Genomic DNA, 24,680 nt, shown 5'->3' with positions numbered 1-24,680 from the left:
AGGTAAGCAAAATATAGTCACTACAGACTACAACCAGTAAGTAAAAATTAGAAAATAGTTTTTCTGGGGCGCCTGGGTGGTGCAGTCGTTAAGCGTCTGCCTTCGGCTCAGGGTGTGATCCCAGCATTCTGGGATAGAGCCCCACATCAGGCTCCTCTGCTGGAAGCCTGCTTCTTCCTCTCCCACTCCCCCTGCTTGTGTTCCCTCTCTCGCTGCCTGTCTCCCTCTGTCAAATAAATAAATAAAATCTTAAAAAAAAAAAAAAAAGAAAATAGTTTTTCTGAAAGAGACAGAATCACTTAAAGAGTAATAACTTTTTTCAGAATGCTCTAGATACAGTAGTACTTTCTCTATAATCAAACTAACTACAAACTTTTCTTTGAACAAAGAAAACACTGTCTCCAAATTCTTGATAAAATGTATGCATCTGAGACACTATTGTGCAATATGTATTTAAGACTGTCTTGGGCTAAGGATAGAAACTAATAACAGATGTCTAACAGAAGGATTTTATATTCTGAAATTCTAACACTGGAGTTAGAAGCCAAAATACAGTTTACTTTAAATAGACTCTTCTAACAGAAAGATGCATGAGAAAAGAGGAAGAGATACTCCTTTCTATAGTTAGAAAAGTAAACATCTCTGAAGTCCAGGTGACTTAAGGGTGTTATTTTGTCTGCCATTCTAAGGCTATGATATTTTGATTTGCATTAGAAGAAAACTGAGTATACTTTTTCTTTGTCAAACTTTAATGAAATATGATTTGATTACTTATAATCTACTCCTATCAGGTCTGAAAAACTCCTTCAAAAACCTCAAGTACCGTATGGTGACTAACATAACATAATAAAAAATTAAAAAAAAAAAAAACCCTCTATATTTTGACAACAGTTTTCTAGGCGTTGTTGAGAGTAAATTCCTCCAGCTCCAATTTCATGTTTATCTTCAATCCCGACAAGTCAGTTCTGGCCTAAATATTTCAGATCTGTGGAGTCATATAAATTTGCATAACCAGCTTAATACAAGAAAGAGACTACTGATTAAATCAGTACGGGAGCCAAGTAAAATGCTGGGTTTTTTTGTTTTTTGTTTTGTTTTGTTTGGGTTTTTTTAAAGCAACTATAGAACTTCCTGACTATGGCACTACAGAATGAAGTTTGAAAACTTTGCATTAAAAAAGAAGCTGCTTACAATTAGGTAATAAGTATAAAACTGATGTTAACAAATATATATGAAACCTTTCCCTGCCTTCTCTCTCTCTTTTTTAATAGCATTCTTCTTTTCTATTATAAATCAGTGGATGACTTACACTTTTAGAGAATCTGGCTCATCAGATATGTTCCAAGAAGTTTTTAAAATAAAGACAGTAAAGCATATAAAATAGAATGGTAGTTCTATGGTATTTAAGAGTCCGACCAATAAAGATAGTCTACTACCTTGTTTTTTTCAGAGATCTCTTCAGAACGAACTTGAGATAAATTCAAGCTATATCCAGAGACAGCAGAAAGAATGGACGAATAGCATTTAGAGCCCCATGGCTGTCCTCTAATATTAACTGACAGTAAGGATTTTGATCCATTTGTAATATGTAGGGTGTGAAGAGGGGAGGAAAGAAAGAGGTAAGAACTATAATATCTCCATACCCAAAAGCATGAGTACACAAATATTGACTAATAAGCAACTGATGACATGAGGTCTTTAAAAATAATTGTAAGGATTATTAGTAAATACCTTATCCTACAATCTTGAAATCAAAAATAGCTTATAGTACAGGGAAGAAAAAAACTTCTCAAATGCCAACAACGTAAGACCAAAGAACAAATAAAATTGTTAATATAACTGCTTTTATGTACTCTGACCCCAAAACATACCAAATTTCCAACAAAACCAGTTTTCTTACTTTTCCTGGTTGAAAAACTAAAAACACATTGTGTTATAAATATCAAATCAATCTGTAAGCACTGAATAAATACAATGTTTTATTTTGGGGGAAAGCTTTCTGGGAAGTAAGATTTAAAATGAAATAACTTTTAACCCAAACACTAAATTAAAAATAGCAGTATGAGGCTAAATACTAAATAACTCTTGAACAACCAAAATAATATGCTATTTTGAAATGTTTCCATTTTCAAAAGAGTTCATATCATATTTATACTATCTAGAAGAAGATATCTCTTACTTGTAAGTCTATCATTTTATTAAAAAAAATACAGAAATCACTAAGGAAGTTGGTTCACAACAACTTAATTCCATGCTTGGTGTTTATTCAGGAAAATAAGTGATGATTTGGCCAGCAGTAGCAGCATATGATTGATAGCAACAATGTTCGGAGCCTAAGCTTAGTAATGTTATTAACTCACTGAACAATTTTGGACAGGATTTTTACTACTCCTCTATATTTCTGTACTATATGTACATAGCATATGATGTCTATATATAGGGAAAGAGAGATTAATATTTTGGTAAACTACATATCAAACACACAGCTTTAGTACACAGATTAGAAACCGACTCAATAGTGCAAAGAAGTTCATCTTGATTAATATTTAGAAAGGCCTGAACTTGGATATTGGAGGTTTTCTATGTCTATTTTGACTGTCAAAGTGTTTCAGTCATACCTAATACAGAAAGTGAAGTAATTTATTCTACCAGCTTCTGGCCTTAATTTCAGAGACTTTAAAAACCTGTGTAAAATATTACATAAAAACTGGGGCTCCTGGGGGCACAGCAGTTAAGCGTCTGCCTTCGGCTCAGGGCGTGATCCCGGCGTTATGGGATCAAGCCCCACATCAGGCTCCTCTCCTATGAGCCTGCTTCTTCCTCTCCCACTCCCCCTGCTTGTGTTCCCTCTCTCGCTGGCTGTCTCTCTCTCTGTTGAATAAGTAAATAAAATCTTAAAAAAAATATTACATAAAAATTAAGGAGTTATCTAAAAAGAATTATTGGTTTTCTACAAATTATGTTATAAAAATTACTTCAAACTGAATCATATTCTATGTTCTTGAGATGCATACTTCTATCTACCTAAAATTTGAGGAAATGAGAAATTTAACATACAGAAAGAATAATCAGATTAATAAAAGGGGAGTGATAATTATAATAGAGTACATCTAATGCCATTCATATTAATGATAGTAAATGAAATAACATGAGATCCACATAGCAGTACCCTAATCAAGCATGAACCCACACTTCTAAATAACTTTGAAGTCAGCTGAAAATTGGACGTAACTGTCTTTGACATATGCATAGCCACAAGTTTCTTAGATACAAGTACTTTTAGATTTCAGTATTTCCAAGGTTTCTGTTACATTCTTTCAGATATATAGGTTTCTGCTCTCTTCCTTATGGTAGGCTGGTGTGCTTTAGTTATGCACCTGTATTTGAATATCTACTTCAGACATAATAACAAATACTATACATAATTGAATCAATTGCCAAGAAAAAATGGTCAAATTTGTATTCCACACACCTAAAATTTTCTACATCAGAGAGTGGATACTTCATCTTACTGTTAACAAAACAGTAATGAGTAACCATTCTTCTCATGGAATTTTAATCATCTAAATTGAAATACAAGTATCCCATAAAGCATAATATCCCAAGCTAATATGTTTGCCCTTATTTAACGTCAAAGCTATTTGAAGACAATTTTACTTATAATAAACAGAACATAGGGGAGCATTTACACATAAGATACTATTCTAGAACAATGTCTGAGGTCAGCCTTGGCATAATTTGACTTGTGGCTGTAACTGTATCTTACTTTAAGTACTATGATTTCCTCATAATCATGGCCAAATCATTTTGTGGTAAAAACAAAAGTATATATAGCATACATGACATATTATAGCACCAGACAGATTTTCTACTATAAACACTATTTAGGAAAAATGAGATACATATGTTTTTCAAATATAATTTTCCTAAGGATCTAAATCTGTAAGGAGGGCATATGTTTTTAAAGCAATAAAACTTTACAAATTTTGTAAGGTAAAGAACAGTGTAATCAACCCAGTAATCATTCTATTCATTACTTTTCCACAATTTTCTTTAACTCCTCTTTTGAATTCAATAGCATCTGCTGGATAATTTTATAATTAGAGAGTAAAAAAACAGAAGTTATCTATAAACTTCCATGGATAATTTGAGTTCATGACCAGGAAGCTGGGAATTACCTATACATTTCCAAGATTAAGTTAATATCTATATAAAACCAGCCATATTATTAAATGAAGTTGGTAGCTACATAAGTGATATATCACAGGGGCTTTGGGAAAATACTCTATTTTTTCAACAATGCCTAAAATTCCACCATTGCAGATTACTTATTTTGTCTTAAACTAAAAATATAATTACTAATAGGTAAGGTAACAGTTGAAGCATTACAAATAATCTATATAATACCATAAATAATTGTATTCATTCTTTTATTGACACCACACTTTGAAAAGAGGAGGATGGAAAAAATTAAGAAGAATAATGGAGAAGACAAGAATAAAGAAGATAAATTTCACCTACTGTCAATTTTGAGACAGCCCACATCTACATATTTAGATTCGATATTTGTACATGATAATTAGAGAGGTATTTCTATTGGGGTGTGTGTATGGGGCTTAAACAAAAAGAAGTAACAACGTTTTGCAGTATCAGACAGTGTAATTAAATGAGAGACACCTTGAGACTTAGAATCAAAAATTAAATAGAAGACAGTGTAAGATATTTATCAAAGTGCTTAAGAATTAAAAATGTAGGTGGTGATGGTGACAGTTTCTGCGGTTAGAAATGCTAGATTATTTGGACTCTGGTTTGGGGTGGGGGTGGGGGAATGGGATAGGCTGGTGATGGGTATTAAGGAGGGCACGTATTGCATGGTGCACTGGGTGTTATACACAAGTAATGAATCATGGAACTTTACATCAAAAACTAGGGGTGTACTGAATGGTGACTAACATAATATAATAAAAAAAATTATTTAAAAAATGCTACAGTAGCTTTAAAGTTGGAATATAAATGTAAGAAAACAAAATGGCTTATTTTTAATTTCTTGACAATTTGGTAAGCTTATCTTAATAAACTGAAATTTTTAAAGTGAAATTTTAAAATAATTTTATCACATTTTGGCCAAATGTCATGAAAACATTAATCATGTTCTTGTAAGCAGTGTGAGTAGCCGAGAGCAGAAATACTGAGGAAGTAAGGAAAAGGATCCTAGATTTATACTCAGGGGAGCTGAGATCAATTCTTGATTTTACCACCATTATCTGTGGATTCTGAGCAAGTCTCTAGACATCACTGAGCCTCATTCTCCTCACCTTTATAATGGTGACATTAATACCTATTCTACCTTCAAGAAATACTGCAACATGCAAGGATAAAAGGATATGAATATTCTGGTGAGGTTTGTAATCTTTTACAATTATCATCACGATTTTATTTATCTACACCAAATTTTAGAAAAGCTGTTATGAAAAACACAATTACCTTCCTCATAGACTAGAAACCACAGTGTAGCACAAAAAGTGTTACCCTGATAAATACCTGTGGACAGTAGCAAAGACAGCGCAAGGACAAGGAGGTGGCTAGGTAGCTATACTAACTCAGCCAGGATAACAGGACGATGCTTCCCTGAACCACAGTTTTCTCATTGGTTAAGGGATGGGGTATTGGATGATGTCAAAATTTCCACCCATCTCTGAAATTATTATATTATCTGGCAAAATTCACTTTCCTTGATTTTTTAAATCTGAAAATATAAGAAGCTGTAGTGAAGTAGTTTCTGAGCTAATGTCTGAAGCAGGCATTTTTAAAACCTGTAAAACAGGAGGGGAATCGTGCTATCATTAGTGTTTTAAACTGCTCATGTATTTTCTATGACATTTTAGCTCCTTGTCATAGGGATAAAGGTCCTTTCCACTGGTCTATTAAATGAGTTAGGAGCATTAAATTTCATTATTTTTTAATCTAAAATTTCCTTCACAATTTCAGGTATTATTTGACAGACTGTTAAGGTAGCAAAAATTAAATTCTGTTGAATGAGAAAGATTGTGGACAATAAGAACAAGTACATTTACATTTGTATAGGTGAGAAATATGTACACAATTAGATTATATTTCTCTGAACTGAACCTCAAAAAACAAAAGTTGAATTACCTGTCTTCCCTTAAGACCCCTCTTTCCCCGGATACCAGGAACACCCTAGGATATGTAAAAGTCAAAAATAAACATTTGTTGAATAAATGAATGAGTTAGATATTACATATCTTTTTTTCTCAAACATCAATTAATGAAGTATGATGAAGAGAAAAATGAATTGTTCTTTAAACTGGTATGACATTCAGAAAAGCTTCAATATATTAATTGAATATAATAATATTCACATATAATAATGTATACATATATACACATATAATAATAATAAAAGAAGTGTCTCCTTTTGTTCTTCATAACAGCATCCTGATTTTATTCTGGAATGCATCCTACCTGTACTTCCAAATGGGATCCTGACATTCCTCTAGTGATAGTTATTTGTCCAGAGGTAGGCACACAACCAAAGCTGGCACAACCAGATAAACAGGAAGGTCTTACTTTTCCAAAACCTAAGGGACAATTACCTCATCTCTGTCTCCCTGTCTCTCTGGCTGGACATAAACGCACATTTAGCCCTAGCACCGGCAATTCTGCAACTGTATGGGAAACCTGCCTTAGTGTAAAGCCAGCATTAGGCAAGTCAAGGCAGAGAAACTCTATCACTGTGCTCAAGAGCGTATTGTGCCTCTATCCCACGTAACCTACAGATTTCTGGTCATGTAGGAAGCAGTAGGGCATAATACTTAAACACTCAAGCACTGGAGCCAAAGATTCGTGTTCAAATACTGGCTCCATTCTTATTACCTGTATATAGTCTTAGACAAGTCTTTCTCTCTGTGTGCCTCATTTTTTTCATCTACAGTGACAATAATCATAATAGGACCTATCTCACTGGGTTTTGTGAGCATTAAAGTAGTTAATTCATAGAAAGTATTTGCATAGTGACTTGCATATAACCATTCAGTATACTGTTTGCTATTATCATTACCATCATTATTAAAAATTTTCTCATTTCTAAGCCAGTTTGAGTTGGGTTTTTCTGATACTTGCTGTCTAAAATATACTCACTGAAACAATCACCTTGAGTCTTAGAATCATAGAGGCCTTAGAGACTAAGAAATCTGCCAGAACTATGCAGCTTGGGATTTGCAGTACATACGGTAAGTCAGAAGATACCATTAGTTGAAGTAATCCATCCACTTTCAATTCAATAGTGTCTGATAAATACTCATCTAATATCTTATCAAAAGAGTATGGGTGAGCAATAGGATTCATTTCATTAAGACTTTATACATCTTTAATAGATAACCTTTTTTCAAAAAATAAGGTAATTATTTTTTATAACTTTAGTAGCTCCACTAAATCTCAGAAGGAAACCTAAGGATAATACAGATAAAATTATATAAGCACTTTGTCATATATACACACATATGTATATTACTGACTCCCAGGGAGGATTTTTCTATTTGTTTTCAGGAGTGATTCGCATTATACTCTCTTTGTTTGCTCTTCTCTACGCTTCTTCTCTCTTCTCTACATGTGCACATTTTATAACATAATAACAACACCCAGTTAGCTATATTATTCATAGTTCTCAATGAAAATTTTGAAGTAGCCAAATAATATTAGGACATGTTATCCATGACAGCCGTAATAACACAAAATGGCCTTACATTTATGATTTGAGACAGGTCTTAATATTTTCAAGTAGACTGGTCAAAACTAGTGATCACGATTACAGGCAGTGTGCCTAATGATGATCAGTGATAGGATCCTTAAATCCAAGATGATAACATTTTGCAAGGACATATAATTTTGTTTTATTTATTACATCATTAACTAGAAATAAGGTCAAGAAAGTATTATGTCAGGAGCAGCAGAGTAATAACGATGTAAACTGTATATACTCCTTTGGTCAATGAGAAGCAGTTCAATTCTTTGCATAATAGATTGGAAACATGATCTGTAAGTCTGCTGTATCACATGGCAATTAAGTAGCTCGGTTGTGGGATCACACGGAAGATATTTCTACAAGTCAAAGAAATGACTTATATATTCATCAAGGGAAAATCTTCACTTCATCTCATCAAAGAAGACTGGACATTTTGATTGTCACTACAGCACATTTAAACTCTGAATATTTCTTCTCTGTCAGGAAATTCACAAGTGATTACAAGAAAAATGTGATACAATTCACTCAAACTATATACTTGAAAAATTCATCCAGCAAAGAATAATCTGGTTTACTTTCACTTGCAAAAATCACTTTCCAGAAATGAAAACTCTGGCTTCAGCATACCTGCAATAATAGTGTTGGATGTTAAATTCTGAATGTAACTCTATTTTCAAACCTAATACTGTTCAATTCTATTTTTTCAATGAATTCTGACAGTAAAATGAAGGAATACAAATAGAAACCAATGAATTGCATACAACACTGAAAACCAGACATGATGAAGTTGGAATGCCAGAACTCTGTACCTAATCTTGATTAACTGTTTTAAGATAACAAGCATTTTGCAAAGATTGTATCTTTATTCACAAGTACCTTTACTCACAGTAGCTATCTGTCTCATTCCTACATTTGTGAACAGCTATCTTCCATTATTAAATTAAACAAAAAATATATCTTCTGAGGCTGAATTATTTACTGTACGTTATACTATAAAATATAAGACCTGTCAAGAGTTTATGCTTAAAGATTAACGAATTATAAAATGCAATTTTCATAATTAGATATTTTAATATTTCAATCTGTGTTTTTTAAAAATTGAATTTAAAATAGCTAACCATATATATTTGTATCTTTACTTCCTTAAAACAAAATTCAGTAAAATTCCAGAGCATCTAATTATATTTCTGGTATGTGATTTTTCTTAAAGCTGGCTCGCTTCACTCCATAAGATTACCTGCCTGATATGTGAGTTTATAACCTCTGTCATACTATCATAAGCATATCACTTTAGAAATAATATTTTAAGGAAATGGACTTACTCTTTCTCCTTCAGGTCCCAGTTGCCCTACTTCTCCAGGAGAGCCAATAAAACCCTTAAAGTAAGCAAATAATCTTTATATTATTTCATTTGAATACTTACCCTGCAAGTAACTCTAAATAGAGATCATAAATTTTTTCATAATAATATGAAACTTCAAGGCTTAACAGAATAAATAACTTCCCCTTGCTTTAACCCTTTCCTTCCAGAAGTTACAGATCAATATTTTCATTAAAAACAAAAAAGTAGGGAACATAACTTAAGACACAGTGATCAATGAAAATCAAGACCAAATCCTTTTCTTTGTTAAAATTTATAGTGGGGAAAAATATATATAATTAACTAAAATGTAAGGCAGAATGGAAATCTCAAAAGATACTTAGTACAGAGGAAGAAGAAATTCATTCCAATGTGGCAGGAGGTAAAGGCAATAAAAAAAAAAATCTTCGAAAGAGACTGGCACTTGAGATAGGCATACAGAGTAGATAAAATCCTGACAAGCAGAGGATGGAGAAAGGAAACTAGAGGCAGAACAATTACAGGAAGTGGAAACAGAGAACTTCAGGAAGTGTTTGCAAATGGTAAACGGATAACATTATACCTGTAAGATGCTTTGGAGAAGAGCAAAGATCCATTGTATCCTAAAGAAGATTCCAACTGGTCTGACAACAAGGGGTACACATAAATAACAATACAATGTACTTTATCCTAACATACTTAGTTATATCTCTGTGGCAAATAATAATCTCTTCAACAATTTAAAAGATAAAACGTATGATAGTTTGGAGACTAGATTAAGGAGACCTTTAAATTTCAAGCTAAGAATTTTAGACTTTATATTTTAGACAACTGGAAGCTACTGCCTTTAGGGGATTGTGGTAGTGCCCTAAGGTTAGGCTGTATTTCTAAAACATTAATCTATTGATAGGATATATTATATATCTGAGACAAGAAACAATGAATGTAGGAAAACCTGTTAGAAGGCTCTTTCAATGGTCCAAATTTGAAGGAATATGAGCCTGGATCATTGATTCAAAAACTATTATTTAAGTGCCCATTATGTGGAATACCATTAAAAAAAAAAGAAATCTTGCCATTTGCAATGACACGGATGGAACTGGAGGGTAGTATGCTAAGCGAAATAAATCAATCAGAGAAAGACAATTATATGATCTCACTCATATATGGAATTTAAGAAACAAAACAGAGGATCATAGGGAAGGGAGGGAAAAATAAAACAAGATGAAATCAGAGAGGAAGACAAACCGTAAGAGACTTAATCATAGGAAACAAACTGAAGGTTGTTGGAGGGGATGTGGGTGGGGGAATAGAGTAACTGGGTGATGGGCATTAGGAGGGCATGTGATGTAATGAGCACTGGGCATTACGTAAGACTGATGAATCACCGAATTCTACCCCCGACACTAATAATATACTATATTAATTATCTGAATTTAAAATAAAAAATAAAGAAAAATAAAGAAAATCCATTCACATGTGTAAAAGAAAAACTGTGAGCAGATCCAGAGAAAATTACCAAAACAGCCTTGGTCCAGGATATCCCAATTCAAACCGCCAAAGCAACACTTCCAAGAAGGTTCAACTGACTTACACATCATCACAATAAATGTTTTTGTTTGTTTATTTTGTTTTTTAAGTAGGCTCCACACCTACTGTGGAGCCCAAAGTGGAGTTTGAACTCATGACCTTGAAATCAAGATCTGAGCTGGGATCAAGAGTCAGATGCTTAGCCAACTGAGCTACCCAGGTGTCCCAATAAATATCTATTTTTTAAATAAATACGTATGTATAAACATTAGGTCAAATAGTTTTACATATTGAGGGGAAAAAAGTGCCCATTATGTGCCAGGAACTGTAATTAAAAGATGAATATGAAAGTCAGTGCCCTCGAGAAGTTCATAGTTTTTTAGGAAACAGGGTCATACAAATAAATAATTGTAATATCATATGATAATTGTAATATGATTATATGATATATGATGTGATAAATACAAAATACAACAGAAACTTTAGAGACAGAATGACCAACATTGCCCAGAGGGATGATTTAGGAAAGCTTTACAGAGGAGGCAACATTTGAGCAGGGCTAACAATGTACTATCACTCATTCAATCAATAGGAATGACATGACATGGCATTTATACAGAACTGCAAATAGCTCTATGCGCATGATAGGCAAGCGGTGGGGTTAGAAAGGGTCACAGTGGCCACATCAAGAAAAGGTTTTTACGTAATGATGGAAAGTTTGGAATTTATACTGAGAGCCATTAAAAAAATATTTAGGCATAGTTTTGATACAATCGAATTTGCAGTCTATAATAAATTCACTAGGTTTACAGTGGGTCAACAGGTCTTTGTAACTGTCTCTAAAGACTGAAGCAAAGAGGACTCTAAGGTTTACACTTAGACTGATAAGCAAATGGTAACTGCTGGTAGAAATATAGAAAACAAATAGGAATGCTATTTGGTAGAAAGAGGATAAGTCCTCTTCATCATTTTGAGTTTATGGTGTTGAGGCATTCAAATGGAATTATCTTGACAGGAACTGGAGATGTGAGACTCAAAGAGAGACAAGATTTATGGAACGGGTATGTTGGAGGCCTTATAGGTAAACTAGAGCTCTGAGAAGAAAACAAAAAATTATCACTAAACCAGAGAGAGGTTGAAATGGAGGTGGGAAAAGGAGAATCACTTTACGGATACAGAGAAGAGCCCAAGTATAAGAGAATTTGAAGGAGAGATCCAGGAGGCCATTTTAACTAAATCCTATAACGGCTACTTTAGTCAGAGAATGGGTGACTTCAGAGTGAATGCTTCCATAATAATATACATTAAGAAAGAATTCAGATTTTTTTAAAAAGTAAATGTCATTTGTAGAAGCAGAATGGCATTCTTCACAATAGCCAAAAGGTAGAAGCAACCCAAATATTTAACAGATGAATGGATAAACAAAATATGGTATATACATGTAATGGAATATTATTCAGACTTAAAAGGGAAAGAAATTCTGACACATGCTACAACATGGATAAATCCTGAAGACAGTCATGCTAAGAGAAATAAGCCAATCATAAAGGATAGATATTGTATGGTCCCACTTAAATAAAATACCTAGAGTAGTCAAAACATAGAGACAGAAAGTAGAATGGTTGCCTGAAGTTGGGGGGAAGCAAGAATGAGGAGTTACTATTTAAAGGGTACGGTGTTTCAGTCTGGGAAGATGAAAAAGTTCTGCAGGTGGACAGGGGTAATTCAACAATGTGAATGTACTTCATGCCTCCTGCTACGGACTGAATGCATATGTTGAAGCATAGTCCCCAATGTGATGGTACTCCAAGGTAGGCCCTTTGGGAAGCAATTAGCTCATGAGGATAGAGCCCTCATGAATGGGATTAGAGGTGAATGCTATCTCAGCTATGTGAGGATACAGTGAGAAGGCAACTGTCTACAGCCCATGAAGTAGGTCATCACAGATACTGGATCTGCTGGTGCCTTGATCTTGAACTTCTCAGAATTCAGAACTGTGGGATACAAATGTTTGTCATTTAAACCACCCAGTCTATATATCATACTTCTACCATAGCAGCCCAAACTAAGACCACTAAACTGTACTCTTAAAAAAGGATAAAGTCGAAATTTTTATGTTATGTAGATTTTACAATGTTTTTAAGTAAATATCTCAGGAATCATTTCTGTTTTGCCTGGAATAAGAACCTTGGGAGGGACTTAATCTCTGAGAGTGAAAGCTAGTTGGGTGTTGCCATAGTAAGAGCAGCACTTTTCTTTGACAACGAAAAACACCTTTAAAATTCCCTATGTTCTACAGTACGTATGAACAAGCAAAATTTTTTTTAAAAGACAAAATTAGTTTCCTTCTCCTTAACTTTAATAAGTAAAGCATCTATAATTAGTTTGCTTAAAAGCCAAGCATGTGGAGGATGTGAAAAGTTTCTTATAAAATGAAGCATCCAAAAACATTCCTGATACCAGAACATTTAGGATTATGATGACATGCTATACATATTTTCAGAATCACCAGCTACAGGTAGCCTCAAGTTTAAAAAGACTTCTGTTTTAATACATACAACTGAATTTTTGCTTATAAATAAAAAGAATAGACACCCTAACTGGTGTACACTTATCACTGAACTGAGTAATCAACTGAGAACTCAGGAGAAAGACCTCTACTCAACATAGCCTGAAAAGGGTGCAAAAACATTTTACAATTAAAGATTTTAATGAGTAATTACAGTAGGTGTTTCATAAAGGCTTCTTAGTAATTATGCTGATGATAACAGAAATAAAATGCCAGCGGCACCCACTAAGAAATCACATGGGGTTGTGGTCATTCTCAAGACACTATCCCTAAACTGGAGTTTAGTGTGTAATGAAGCAAAGAAGATTAAAAAAATAATAACATATATGCTTTTTCATTTTAGATTGAAGGTTGTATATCCAGTTCGAGGCAATTCTGTGTCACCAGCAGGGCCACTAAAAAGTCAGGAGAGGCCCTACACACTTCTACTCGTTGAGGCACCGAGCATATCATTACACAAAGAAATGCCAAAAGAGGGTAACAAAATATACATTTAACATAAAAGTAATATTGGGGCGCCTGGGTGGCTCCGTTGGTTAAGCGACTGCCTACGGCTCAGCTCATGATCCTGGGGTCCTGGGATCAAGGAGCATCCAGCTCCGCACTTGGCAGGGAGTCTGCTTCTCCTTCTCTCTTTGCACCTCCCTGCCCTGCTCGTGCTTGCACACCCTCTCTCTCAAATAAATAAAATCTTAAAAAAAAATAAAAGTAATATCATAACACCAAAAGATGGAATCAAATAATGTTTTAAAAGATCATTTATCAACATGATTTATAAAAATATTAATTTACAGTGTATAGCATGTGGTACAGTGCAGTAATAGGACACAAATTAAATGAAAAACATCTTATAAACCTGTCAGTGTCCTTTTGTCTTTTTAATCAAATGCAGATTTGAAGTTAACATAAAAGTCTACATTTGACACCCTCTATGAATGCCAAGCCTAAAGAAATGGGCTTCCTGAATCCTCCTGTATTCCCAAAGGAAAATTAAAGAATCAAATCAATTAAATCAATCAGAAAATAAATTATATTTGTTAATTTAAAAAAAATGCTTTTATGAAGCTGGCTGTCAAAACCTAAAATTACAACTTAAAAAGGGTTACAACCTAGACAATAGTTTCCATACAAGTGAGGAAAAAAGCAACAAAAGGAGGTATAATACAGTGCAAAAGGATGTATAATATAGTGGTATAAAGAAGAATTTAGAGAAGTTCTGGGAATCACTGAAGCAAGATGAGAAAATATAGTAAGAGAAAACTGCATGATACCAAATAACATGTCTTGGAGTTATGAGTTCATGCACAGAAAAGACTCCCAAATTCCAATAAAATGATCCAGTCTGCATAGAAAATGCATTCTATATGCTAGACACTATGGTTTAAGAATGTTAAGCTCAGGGAGTTATCATAACTACCTTAAAGGTAAGTTTCACTATCATTATCTAATAAGATTTTTAAAATGAAGGGAAAAAAAAGCAGGCTTGTCTAACTCCAAAGTTCAGGTTCTTGACCACTATTCTCTACTTCCCAGATCCAAGTCAATACATGCTTTTGGTACAGTTTCTAATAAAAAAAATACATGACTTTTCTCCATTATATTTTCACTTACTACAAGGGTAGAGACAATACAGGATAGAGGAAAGAATACATAGCTAGAGGTGAGAAGACTTTGGTTCTTTGGCCAGCTATGACTTTGCCAACTTGTGTAAATTCCTTAGCTTGCTATTTTCTCATCTGTAATATTACTTCACACGATTGATGGCAAAATAAAAGAAAAAATACATATGAAAGTATTATTTAGGAATTTTAAAAATTTAAAGCATCACACTGTTTAAATACTTTGTTTTATTTGAAAAAGATATTTTATTTTTTATTTATATTTTTTAAGGGGGGGGGGAAGGGGGTAGAGGGAAAAGAAGAGAGAGAATTTTAAGCAGGCTCCACGCCCAGCAAGGAGACTGAAAGGGGGCTCCATCTCACCATCCTGATCTCATGACCTCAGCCGAAATCAAGAGTTGGATGCTTAACTGACTGAGCCACCCAGGCACCCCTCAAAAGGGTATTTTAGATAATATAAGGCATAGATGTAGATTCTAGAAAATAACTTGCTATTAAAAATAGAGAATTTTAAAAAAAATTCCAGTTTATTTTTTCTAATTTTTCCTAGACTGGCTTTGATTTTAATTTGTAGCATATTACATAAGCTTTCACAGTAATTTTTTTTCACTCCCTTAATAATTAAAAGTGACTAAATTCTTTTTTTTTTTTTTAAAGATTTTATTTATTTATTCGACAGAGATAGAGACAGCCAGCGAGAGAGGGAACACAAGCAGGGGGAGTGGGAGAGGAAGAAGCAGGCTTCTAGCAGAGGAGCCTGATGTGGGGCTCGATCCCATAACGCCGGGATCACGCCCTGAGCCGAAGGCAGGCGCTTAACCGCTGTGCCACCCAGGCGCCCCAAATTCTTTTTTTTTTTTTTTAAGATTTCATTTATTTATTTGAGAGAGAGAGCGAAAGAGAGAGACAGAGCACAAGCAGGGGAGGAGCAGAGGGAGAGGGAGAAGCAGACTCCCCGCTGAGCAGGGAGCCCCAACATAGGACTCAATTCTAAGGACCCTGAGATCATGACCCCAGCTGAGGGCAGACACTTAACCAACTGAGCCACCCAGGTGCCCCAAAAGTGACTAAACTCTTTAGTGGTTTGACGTGCAATGGTATATTCTTGATATGATAAGCTTATTTCCTTCTTTGCAGGGTTGTTTTTTTTTTACTCCAGGTAGTTTTTGTATCATACTATCTCAGCCTTGAAATTAATATGAATATTTTTTGCCTATTCATAATTTTTATCATGATTTCTTAGGTCTATATATGTTCGTATATAAATTATACTACAAATGTTGATAGAGTCCATTCTAACATAGCAGACATGCTAGGAGCCAGAAAGTAATAGAAAAGAATGAGGTAAAACCTACTACTGTAAGACTGTTTTCTGTGGCCATTAACAGTGAAAGTATCTATTAAACAAATGTACGTCTTTTCTCAGGCTAACCTGGAATCACATTCAAAGTTCCTACGGAAGGGTGATACTGACACCTGTTTTATATACTTCATTCGACTTTTATGCAAGCATGCTTACAAAATGATGAGAATGCTTACTTACTCGTACACCTTTAGGACCTGGATTACCTTCTGGTCCAGCTAAACCCTAGTGTGAACAAAAGACATCATTATCTTTCTACAGTATTTTGAAAGCATTGTTGATAAATAAAATAAAATAGACATATAAAGAGGTATCATTTTTACAAGTATAAAATTCAGAACTAGGTATACTTAATCAAGACTATATATGTTCAAGGAGTTTTAGAATTTCAGAACCAAAAGAGGCACTATATATATAATTAATACAAAAATATATTTTAGATACTTAAATAAGGTAAATTAATACACATTATAACATACAAAAAATAAATTCTAATTAAATTATTTCTCATTGGAAAACCATGTTCTTTTAAAACATTTCTAATTAAATTATCTAAAATATATTCCCATAATTTAAAAAAAATCAAGGCATTTTTAACTTCAGATCAATGTCCATATGCTTGAGTATTTATGTATGTTTCAGATAACAGAAATCATCACTTGGTGGTAAGACTCTAATATAGTATACTCTGCATGTATTTTTAAAGGCCCAAAATATGAAATTTTGTTAACTCCAGGTTACTTTTTGGCATTTTCATTTCCCTCATTCTGGTTTGTTTTTTTTTTTTTTTTTAAGATTTTATTATTTATTTGACAGAGAGAGAGAGACAGCCAGCAAGAGAGGGAACACAAGCAGGGGGAGTGGAAGAGGAAGAAGCAGGCTCCCAGAGGAGGAGCCTGATGTGGGGCCCAATCCCAGAACGCCAGGATCACTCCCTGAGCCGAAGGCAGACGCTTAACCGCTGTGCCACCCAGGCGCCCCAATTCCCCTCATAATAAAAAAGATATTATAACTATGGTTTTCTAGTATGCTAAATGAATAATTAATTTGAAGAGTAAGTCTTTAATTCATGAAAACCTCAGAAAGAAAATTTGTTCTATTATTAGTTTATATGAAAGAGATAAAGTTATAAATGAGAGGAAAATAAACATGAAATGTTTAAAATGAATTTTCAAAACTGTATAAAAAGACTTGAATTCATTTCAGATAAAAGTATTCAGTAGTGGTATACACAGCACTGCCTAACTGTGTCTCAAGTTTTTATAACTCTGCTATTAAAAACTGATGCTTGTTATACAGTCTTAACTCTTACCATTACTTCATTATAGTGAGTGGCAGTATTGTAAAATCAGTAGCAGGATTGTTTTTAAAATCTTATTAGACCCTTGGGTATTTTAATTTTGAAATTTCCACATGTTTAAAAACCCCACTACCATTTTAAACAAAACTTTCTATAGTAACATTTCTTAAGCATTTTTAGTTTTAATTTTGAAATTATTTTGCCATGAGTAATTCATTATTTAATAGAAATAAACCAAATATTATTCGAACATTAACTCTGAAAATCAGAACATATAATGCATTAATGAAAAGGAACATAAAAGGAGAAGTGTAAATATAGTTACCTCACCTGCCTGCCAGGGTAACCACGTGAACCAATATTACCAGTGAATCCTGGAATTCCCTGAAATAAAAAATAAAATAAATAGAACAATACAACAAAACCAAACAAAGCCCAAGGAAACAAATTTGGCACAATCATAATACCCAAGTTAATAAAGAATTTTTTTCTCCATAAAAGTACTAAGCATCCTGCATATTGTTTATCTGTCTGAAATCACCTATATGAAATAAAAATGAGCCAAAATTATTTTTAAAAAATAATGAAATTGTTGGATTAGGGGCCCTAAATGAGACACTGACTATAAATAATGATAAATCTAGGATGGAAAAATCCAGCACTACGGAAAGAAGACACTTATGGTAGAAAAAGAGTTGGGGGGTGCCTGGGTGGCTCAATCATTAAGGGTCTGCCTTTGGCTCAGGGCATGATCCTGGGGTCCTGGGATCGAGCCCTGCATCGGGCTCCCTGCTCTGCTGGGAGCCTGCTTCTTCCTCTCCCACTCCCCCTGCTTGTGTTTCCTCTCTCGCTGGCTGTCTGTCTCTCTGTTGAATGAATAAATAAAATCCAAAAAAAAAAAAAAAAGAGTTGGTACATTTCTTAATAACCAGTATCTTTTTATACTGAATTCCTTCTTATCTCAATCATCTTGCAACTTTCCTTGACTGTCTAAGCATGAGCCCCAGAAGAATAAAAGGGGCAGTGAATCTCAGAACCAACCTCTTCTTCCTTCCTAAAGTAAACTCATTCTTACACCAAGTCTGATTAAGAAATGGATATTGAGTGGTAAGTACCTTTATCATGACATAGATCTATCTTAAAATTCAAACTAACTTTGGATGGTAAACTCATTTTAAATAGACAACTTTGTATTTTTAATTTTAAAACAAGGTTTGCTGAAGAAAGGCTGATACATGGAGACTCAAAGGCATAAGAAAGGAAACTTGCTACAGAACTGGGGGGGAGTCAAGTGAGAAGAAATACCTCCACTTTGTCTTTACTTTCTTTCATTGATAAATTATTCATTCATTCATTAGTTAATCCAGAGTCTAGGTCTATTAAATAATTCTCGAACCAGGAAATGCCAAAAGAATGTATGTTAAACTGCTTTTACTTAACCTCAGATAGTGATGGCAATGGTAAATTTCATGGATTACTTATTTATTATGTAAAATTCATTTCCTTCTTATTGTTTGGAAGAGAGATAAAAGACACTAGCCCTTTGCCCTTCTGCTCTGAAGCACACAGAAGAGTGTTACCTTCACGTTAAGTACAGAAACACTATAAAACTCCTAAAATTTTGGAAAATCTATAGAAAGAATAGATGAAGGAAAGGGCAAATGGAGGATCATAGATGACCATTTTTGCCCTCCCATTTTATTAGATATGTAGGCTCCTAATATATATTTATTTCCACTTTTCTCAGAATTTCTCTCAGGTTTGCTCTCTTCTCATTTCTCTCCCTCCTCTCCCCTTCTTCCACCAATTACCATTTACTGAGCCCTTTTTATGGGCCACTCACTATGCCAAGCACGTTACATCAACTTTACATCTATGAGATAGATACTATTTTCTCTATTCTACATTTGAAGAAAGTAAGATACAGAGAAGTTATGAAACTTGACCAAGATGCCACAGTGAGGAAGTAGCAGAGCCTGGATATGAACTCAGACAATCTGACAAAAGTTGTCATGTCATGCACACACACATACATATGCATATATATGTATATATATATATATATATACAGACATTCATCCATATATATATATGACAAAGGACAATTTAACAGAATGTAAATAAAACAGTGGCTTTCTGAGAAGTACAGAATAAAATTTTTATCTACATATGGAGAGATGTATCCTATGAATTCCAGAAACCATATTTCTGTACTAAATATTACCTTATTAAAATGATGTACAATATATATTATATTCCCATAATAACATTCATTTAGCACCTATCATATGCCAGGCACTATTTCAAGTATATTATATGTATTATCTTATTTAATCTGCCTAAACTCTATAACGTAGGTGTCATTATCCCTATTTTACAGATTAAAAAAATGAGACATATAGTGTCTGTCACCAGGGGAAAGTCACTTAGCTAGTATGTGGGAAGCCAGGATATGAGTCAGCATGTTTAATTCCAGCGACCATCATCCAAGGCTGCTTCCCTAGTGTAGTTCTGAAGTGTACATAACTTCCAATAGTATTCTAGGGAAAACCCTCTAATTATGAGATTTGCTCCTGTCTATTTACAACTGCTTCCTTACGCCTCATCCAATTCTAAAATACACAGGCCTATATCCAGACATTCACAAAACCTTATATTTGGGTATGCCAATAGAAAGGGGTGAAACTAATTAGAAGGGCTGTTTTTATTCTGTAGGTCACTGTTTGGCTAAGGCCAACCACCATCACTTTCATTCCTCTCCTAGCCAAATTAGATTAATTGAGCTCTATTAAAAAGCAATCTGTTTTAAGACAAAAAGGGAATCTGATTTTGAATGGAATTTCATAGAGGGTGTTAAGGCAACATGTAGAGATCTAACACATTCCAGCTGCAAAGAGAAATACACAAAAGAATTCCGCTGGGTGGCTAAATTCTGCCATCCTGGAATGGCGGTAAACAGAGTAAACAAGTAGGCCTCCAGCAGTCTTATATGGCATAAACGTGTCTAAGCCAACCGCACCCTAAAATCACTGTGACAACCACAGAAGCTCAAAAGAAACTCAAAGTAAACACTACAACTTAAAATTCACTATGCACTTAAAAATGGTTAAAAACAAAAAAAATTTGGCCCACTTAAATCTATAGATTAAATGGAGCAATTTAGACACAAAGTTTTATCTCTAGACTCTGGAGAAATTAGGAATAGGAAACCCGCCCCAATCCTACTTCTAACACCAAGCATTAAAAGCACACACTCTGAGACAATCAGACTTCGTTGAGAATCCCAGCACTGCTACCAAGTAGTATGAGTAAAGTATAATAATAATATCTAGGTCACAGGATTACTGTGTGGAGAAAACAGAACGATGTGTAGAAATATATTTAAAAGTGGGAGAAACGGCAACAATTCTTAGCATTGCTGTGCATTAAATTAGTTAACATATGGAAATATTCAATAATTATACTACTGGAAGTTATAGTTAATAATAGGTAGTTTAGCAATTAATAAGAACTCAGTAAATGACAGCTCTTATTACTAGAACTTGCATAGATGATAAAAGTATTTTCCAAGTGTTTGTTGACCAATTTATAGATATTTACAAATTTTCCAGAAGTAAATGTCTCCTAGCAAATTAGTTATGCTCCTCTTAATATCCACAGTGTGTTCACAGTTAAAATGCAAAATGATTTTAGTTGTATTTCACAGTTGTCACCAATTTTCCCTTTCTTCTGGAAATAAATAGAATGGAAAGCCATAACTGCTCCAAAATACATTTTCCAACCTTTAAAACTGATTTTAGACTCTTCTAAAATGCATACCACTCTCAGAACAGTAACAAGTATACTCAGAACTAGGTTATAGAGCAGTTGTGAGAACACTTGTTAGTATTAACATGGTCAATTTTTCATTTACTTGTGAAATATTAGGTTTTCTTTATTAGAACCCATACATTTGTATCAAAGCAGTTTTCTAGAGATTTTTTTTCTCCCCAGGGAACTAATCCTTCCTGCTCTTCTGACTTTTTCCCCATAAACGCTTTTCAGCACTTGTTTGATCTTCAAGAAACCAAGATTGCACTTGTTACAGATACATATATTACTTTACTTGCCATATCTAGTAATTAGTAATCTTGAAAAATTGTGCCTCAGGGACTGAACAGAGTGTACTGTCCCACTTAACATGAATGAAAGAGAAAATTAGCTTTATTTCATTTATATCTTTCCCTCAGGGACATTCTATCACATTTCTTTCTGGAGCTCTCTTTAGGGTTTCCTGAGGCTCTTTGCTGAATCTCCAGTAATGGTATCCATCACCCTAGAAAGTTTCTAATCTCTTACCCTTTTCACTGCTTTATTTATACTGACCTAGTACACACTGTATTGAAAACAAGAAATGTGGCTTTATTTTTTTCCTATGACATATAATATATTATTTTCTGGTGGGAGAGAGAAGGAATAGCATCATTAAAAACTAAATAGCTCTCAAACTATTCTGACTTTTAACTATGTGCGTATGTGTATAATGGGCAATAACACATGTGCTCTTCTAATTTGGATTTTTATTAAAATTTATTTACATTCCCTTATGCAAAGGTCAGGAAACTAACAGCTGTGAATTGGCTTTTGTAAATAGGCAAACTCCCGAAACTGTATAAAAAATCAAATGTGTGGGGTACCTGGGTGGCTCAGTCAGTTAAGTATCTGCCTGGTTAAGCGTCTGCCTTCAGCTCAGGTCATGATCCCAGGGTCCTGGGATCGAACCCTACATTGGGCTTCCTGCTCAGCAGGGAGCATGCTTCTCCCTCTACCCCACCCCCCACTTGTGTGTGTGTGCGCAAAAGTGCGAGCGAACTCTTGCTCACCCTCTCTCTCTCTCTCAAATAAAAAAATAAAATCTAAAAAAAAAAAAAATCAAATGTGTGAAGAAAAAATAAAAACAAAATAAAAATAAATCAAATGTGTGTATGTGTACATGTGTGCATGCATGTGCATGAATAAGTGTGTTTTCTGGGGAAAGTGTTCATATCATTTATAATATTCTCAAAGGGGCTTATGAACCTCAAAAGTTTAAGAACTGCTGTTCTGGAACATGTTAGACAGACAGTTAAAGTCACTCAGGGATTCGGGGAAAAAAAAACCAAACAAACCAACCTGTAACATGATCAATTGAAAAAGTCTGTCCTGCATTAGAGTAAAAATCATTGAGAAGAAAATCTTAATAAGTTGGGGAAAATAATCCCTCAATGGAGTTCACTACTGTGTATCTTTTTTACTGGAGAAGTTACAAGTTTTATAAATGAAGTACTTACTGGTTCACCTCGGAGTCCTGGGAGCCCTGGATAGCCTTTGAGTCCCTGTAAGGTTAAGGTGAAGACATGCTATGAACAGTAAGCTCATACAAACCAAAAACTGGGCAAAGTTCTAATTTGTTTTTTATCCCAACTTTTGGTTTCCTCATCCAATGCATATTTAATTCTTAAAATTTATTTCTTATTCATCTTTTTAATATGAATATTTGAATTATTTGTTACTATCAACAAAAATGGTAGCATAGTATTGAATAGAGAATAAAAAACAGCATCTTTTATATAAAGCTGGTATCCAGAAGTGGATCTGTTAAATTTTACTCAAGCTTTTTAAAAGTTGATTTTAGTTTATTATTTATTGATTGATTTATTTAGAAGTGGGGAGAGTTGGAGGGAGAGGGAGAGAGAGAATCCTAAGCAGTCTCCATGCCCAGCACAAAGCCCAAAAGCGGGCTCTATCAAGTTGGTTTTAGTTTACTAATGCTGAAGCAAAATGCCCTCAGACATAATCTATTTGTAATTACTGAAAAACTGGACCATAATCTGGCAGTTTCTCTAATCCAAATCATTGTCATCACATTCCATGAATGACCTAAGAAAAATCAAAAAGGCTGCTCATGGGTCCTATGAAAAAAAGGGTTTTATAGAGCTAAAAATTAGTGTCGAAAAATTCTTTTTCCATATAATAGAACCAAAATCAAATTTTTAATCTCCATTACTAACACCCAAAGATATAAAATAGATAATATCCTTTTTCTTCTAGAAAGATCTGTGAGCAAAATGAAGGAAGCCAAACAAAGAACAGGAAGGAAGAAAGAAATAAAGGAACACTTTAGAGTTTATTTGTATAGCTCTAATCAACAATCAGTAAATCAACCTACTGTTTATTAGGTTTTGACATATACAAAAAAACAAGAAAAAGTTCCTTTTCTTAGGAACCTCATAAGACTTCTGGGCGCCTGTGTGGCTTAGTCGGTTAAGGATCTGACTCTTGGTTTTGGCTCAGGTCATGATTTCAGGGTCCTGAGAAGGGCTCTGCATTCAGCGGGGAGTCTGCTTTTCTCCCTCCTCCCCTCTCCCTCAAGCATGTGTGTGTGTGTATATATGTGCACTCACTCTCTCTCTCTCTCTCTCTTTCTCAAATAAATAAATCTAAAAAAAGGAGAGAACCTCGTAGGATTTTAAACAAATTCTAACTCAAAAACTGAAATAATTTTGAGCTTACAAATATCAAAAACTTCAAATTAATGTACTGCAAACTGAAGATAAGTTTTTAGAATTTCAGGATATAGAATAATGGCATTAAAGAGTCATTCAGGATTAATCAATTTGTATTAATGAATTAGAGAAGGAAGTAATGCTTTGGCTAGACAATGAGGAAATTAGAAAAGGTGCCTATTTGAAAAGTAAGGAAGTGATTTAAGCAGCTTCTGAGATGTTAAACTGAAAGCAACAACAAAATGCTAAAGTAAACAGGTCTCTTGGGAACCAGAGAAAAGACCGGAAAGTTAAGAAAAGCTTGGAGACAGATTTTTGTGTTATCTCTATATTATTGTAAGTGTATTAGTCACAATGAAGTAACAAAAGGAAAAAACAAGAGGGCAGAGGAAAAGGCCTGTTCTGTGGGAGCTTGGTCCTTTTGTGTTTAGACTATTAGAAAGAGAACAGAGAAGTGGTCATGAGAAAGGAGGGAAAAAAGAGGGGGAAAAGAAAGAAAGGAACTTCATTGAGCTACTATGTGCCAGATGTTGTACCAGCCACTACCAAATACCTCCGTTAATTCGATGGCAATACCACAAAGCAGGCATTTCCCCCATTTTCACAGACAAGAAAAGAGTTCTGAGAATTAAATGATTTGACCAAAGTGATACAGGTAGCAAGGTGGAATCCTA

General features: G+C 34.2%; 1 protein-coding gene across 1 annotated transcript in view; it reads right to left on the bottom strand.

Moving 5' to 3' along the window:
* Positions 1-24,680, bottom strand: part of COL24A1 (collagen type XXIV alpha 1 chain) — a 341,448-nt gene that overhangs the window by 268,151 nt on the left and 48,617 nt on the right. Inside the window, exons 7-11 of the mRNA XM_008690817.1 lie at positions 22,792-22,836; positions 17,813-17,866; positions 16,363-16,407; positions 9,085-9,138; positions 6,154-6,198 (exon numbers count right to left, since the gene is read on the bottom strand). Coding sequence (XP_008689039.1) covers positions 6,154-6,198; positions 9,085-9,138; positions 16,363-16,407; positions 17,813-17,866; positions 22,792-22,836 — 243 coding nt within the window. The remainder of the gene's footprint in view (positions 1-6,153; positions 6,199-9,084; positions 9,139-16,362; positions 16,408-17,812; positions 17,867-22,791; positions 22,837-24,680) is intronic.

This window comes from Ursus maritimus, unplaced genomic scaffold, assembly GCF_017311325.1.
Source record: "Ursus maritimus isolate PB19 unplaced genomic scaffold, ASM1731132v1 scaffold_12, whole genome shotgun sequence".
In the NCBI taxonomy this organism is placed as follows: domain Eukaryota; kingdom Metazoa; phylum Chordata; class Mammalia; order Carnivora; family Ursidae; genus Ursus; species Ursus maritimus.
Note: the sequence above shows the minus strand (reverse complement) of the source record. Positions and strands in the feature narration are given on the sequence as shown.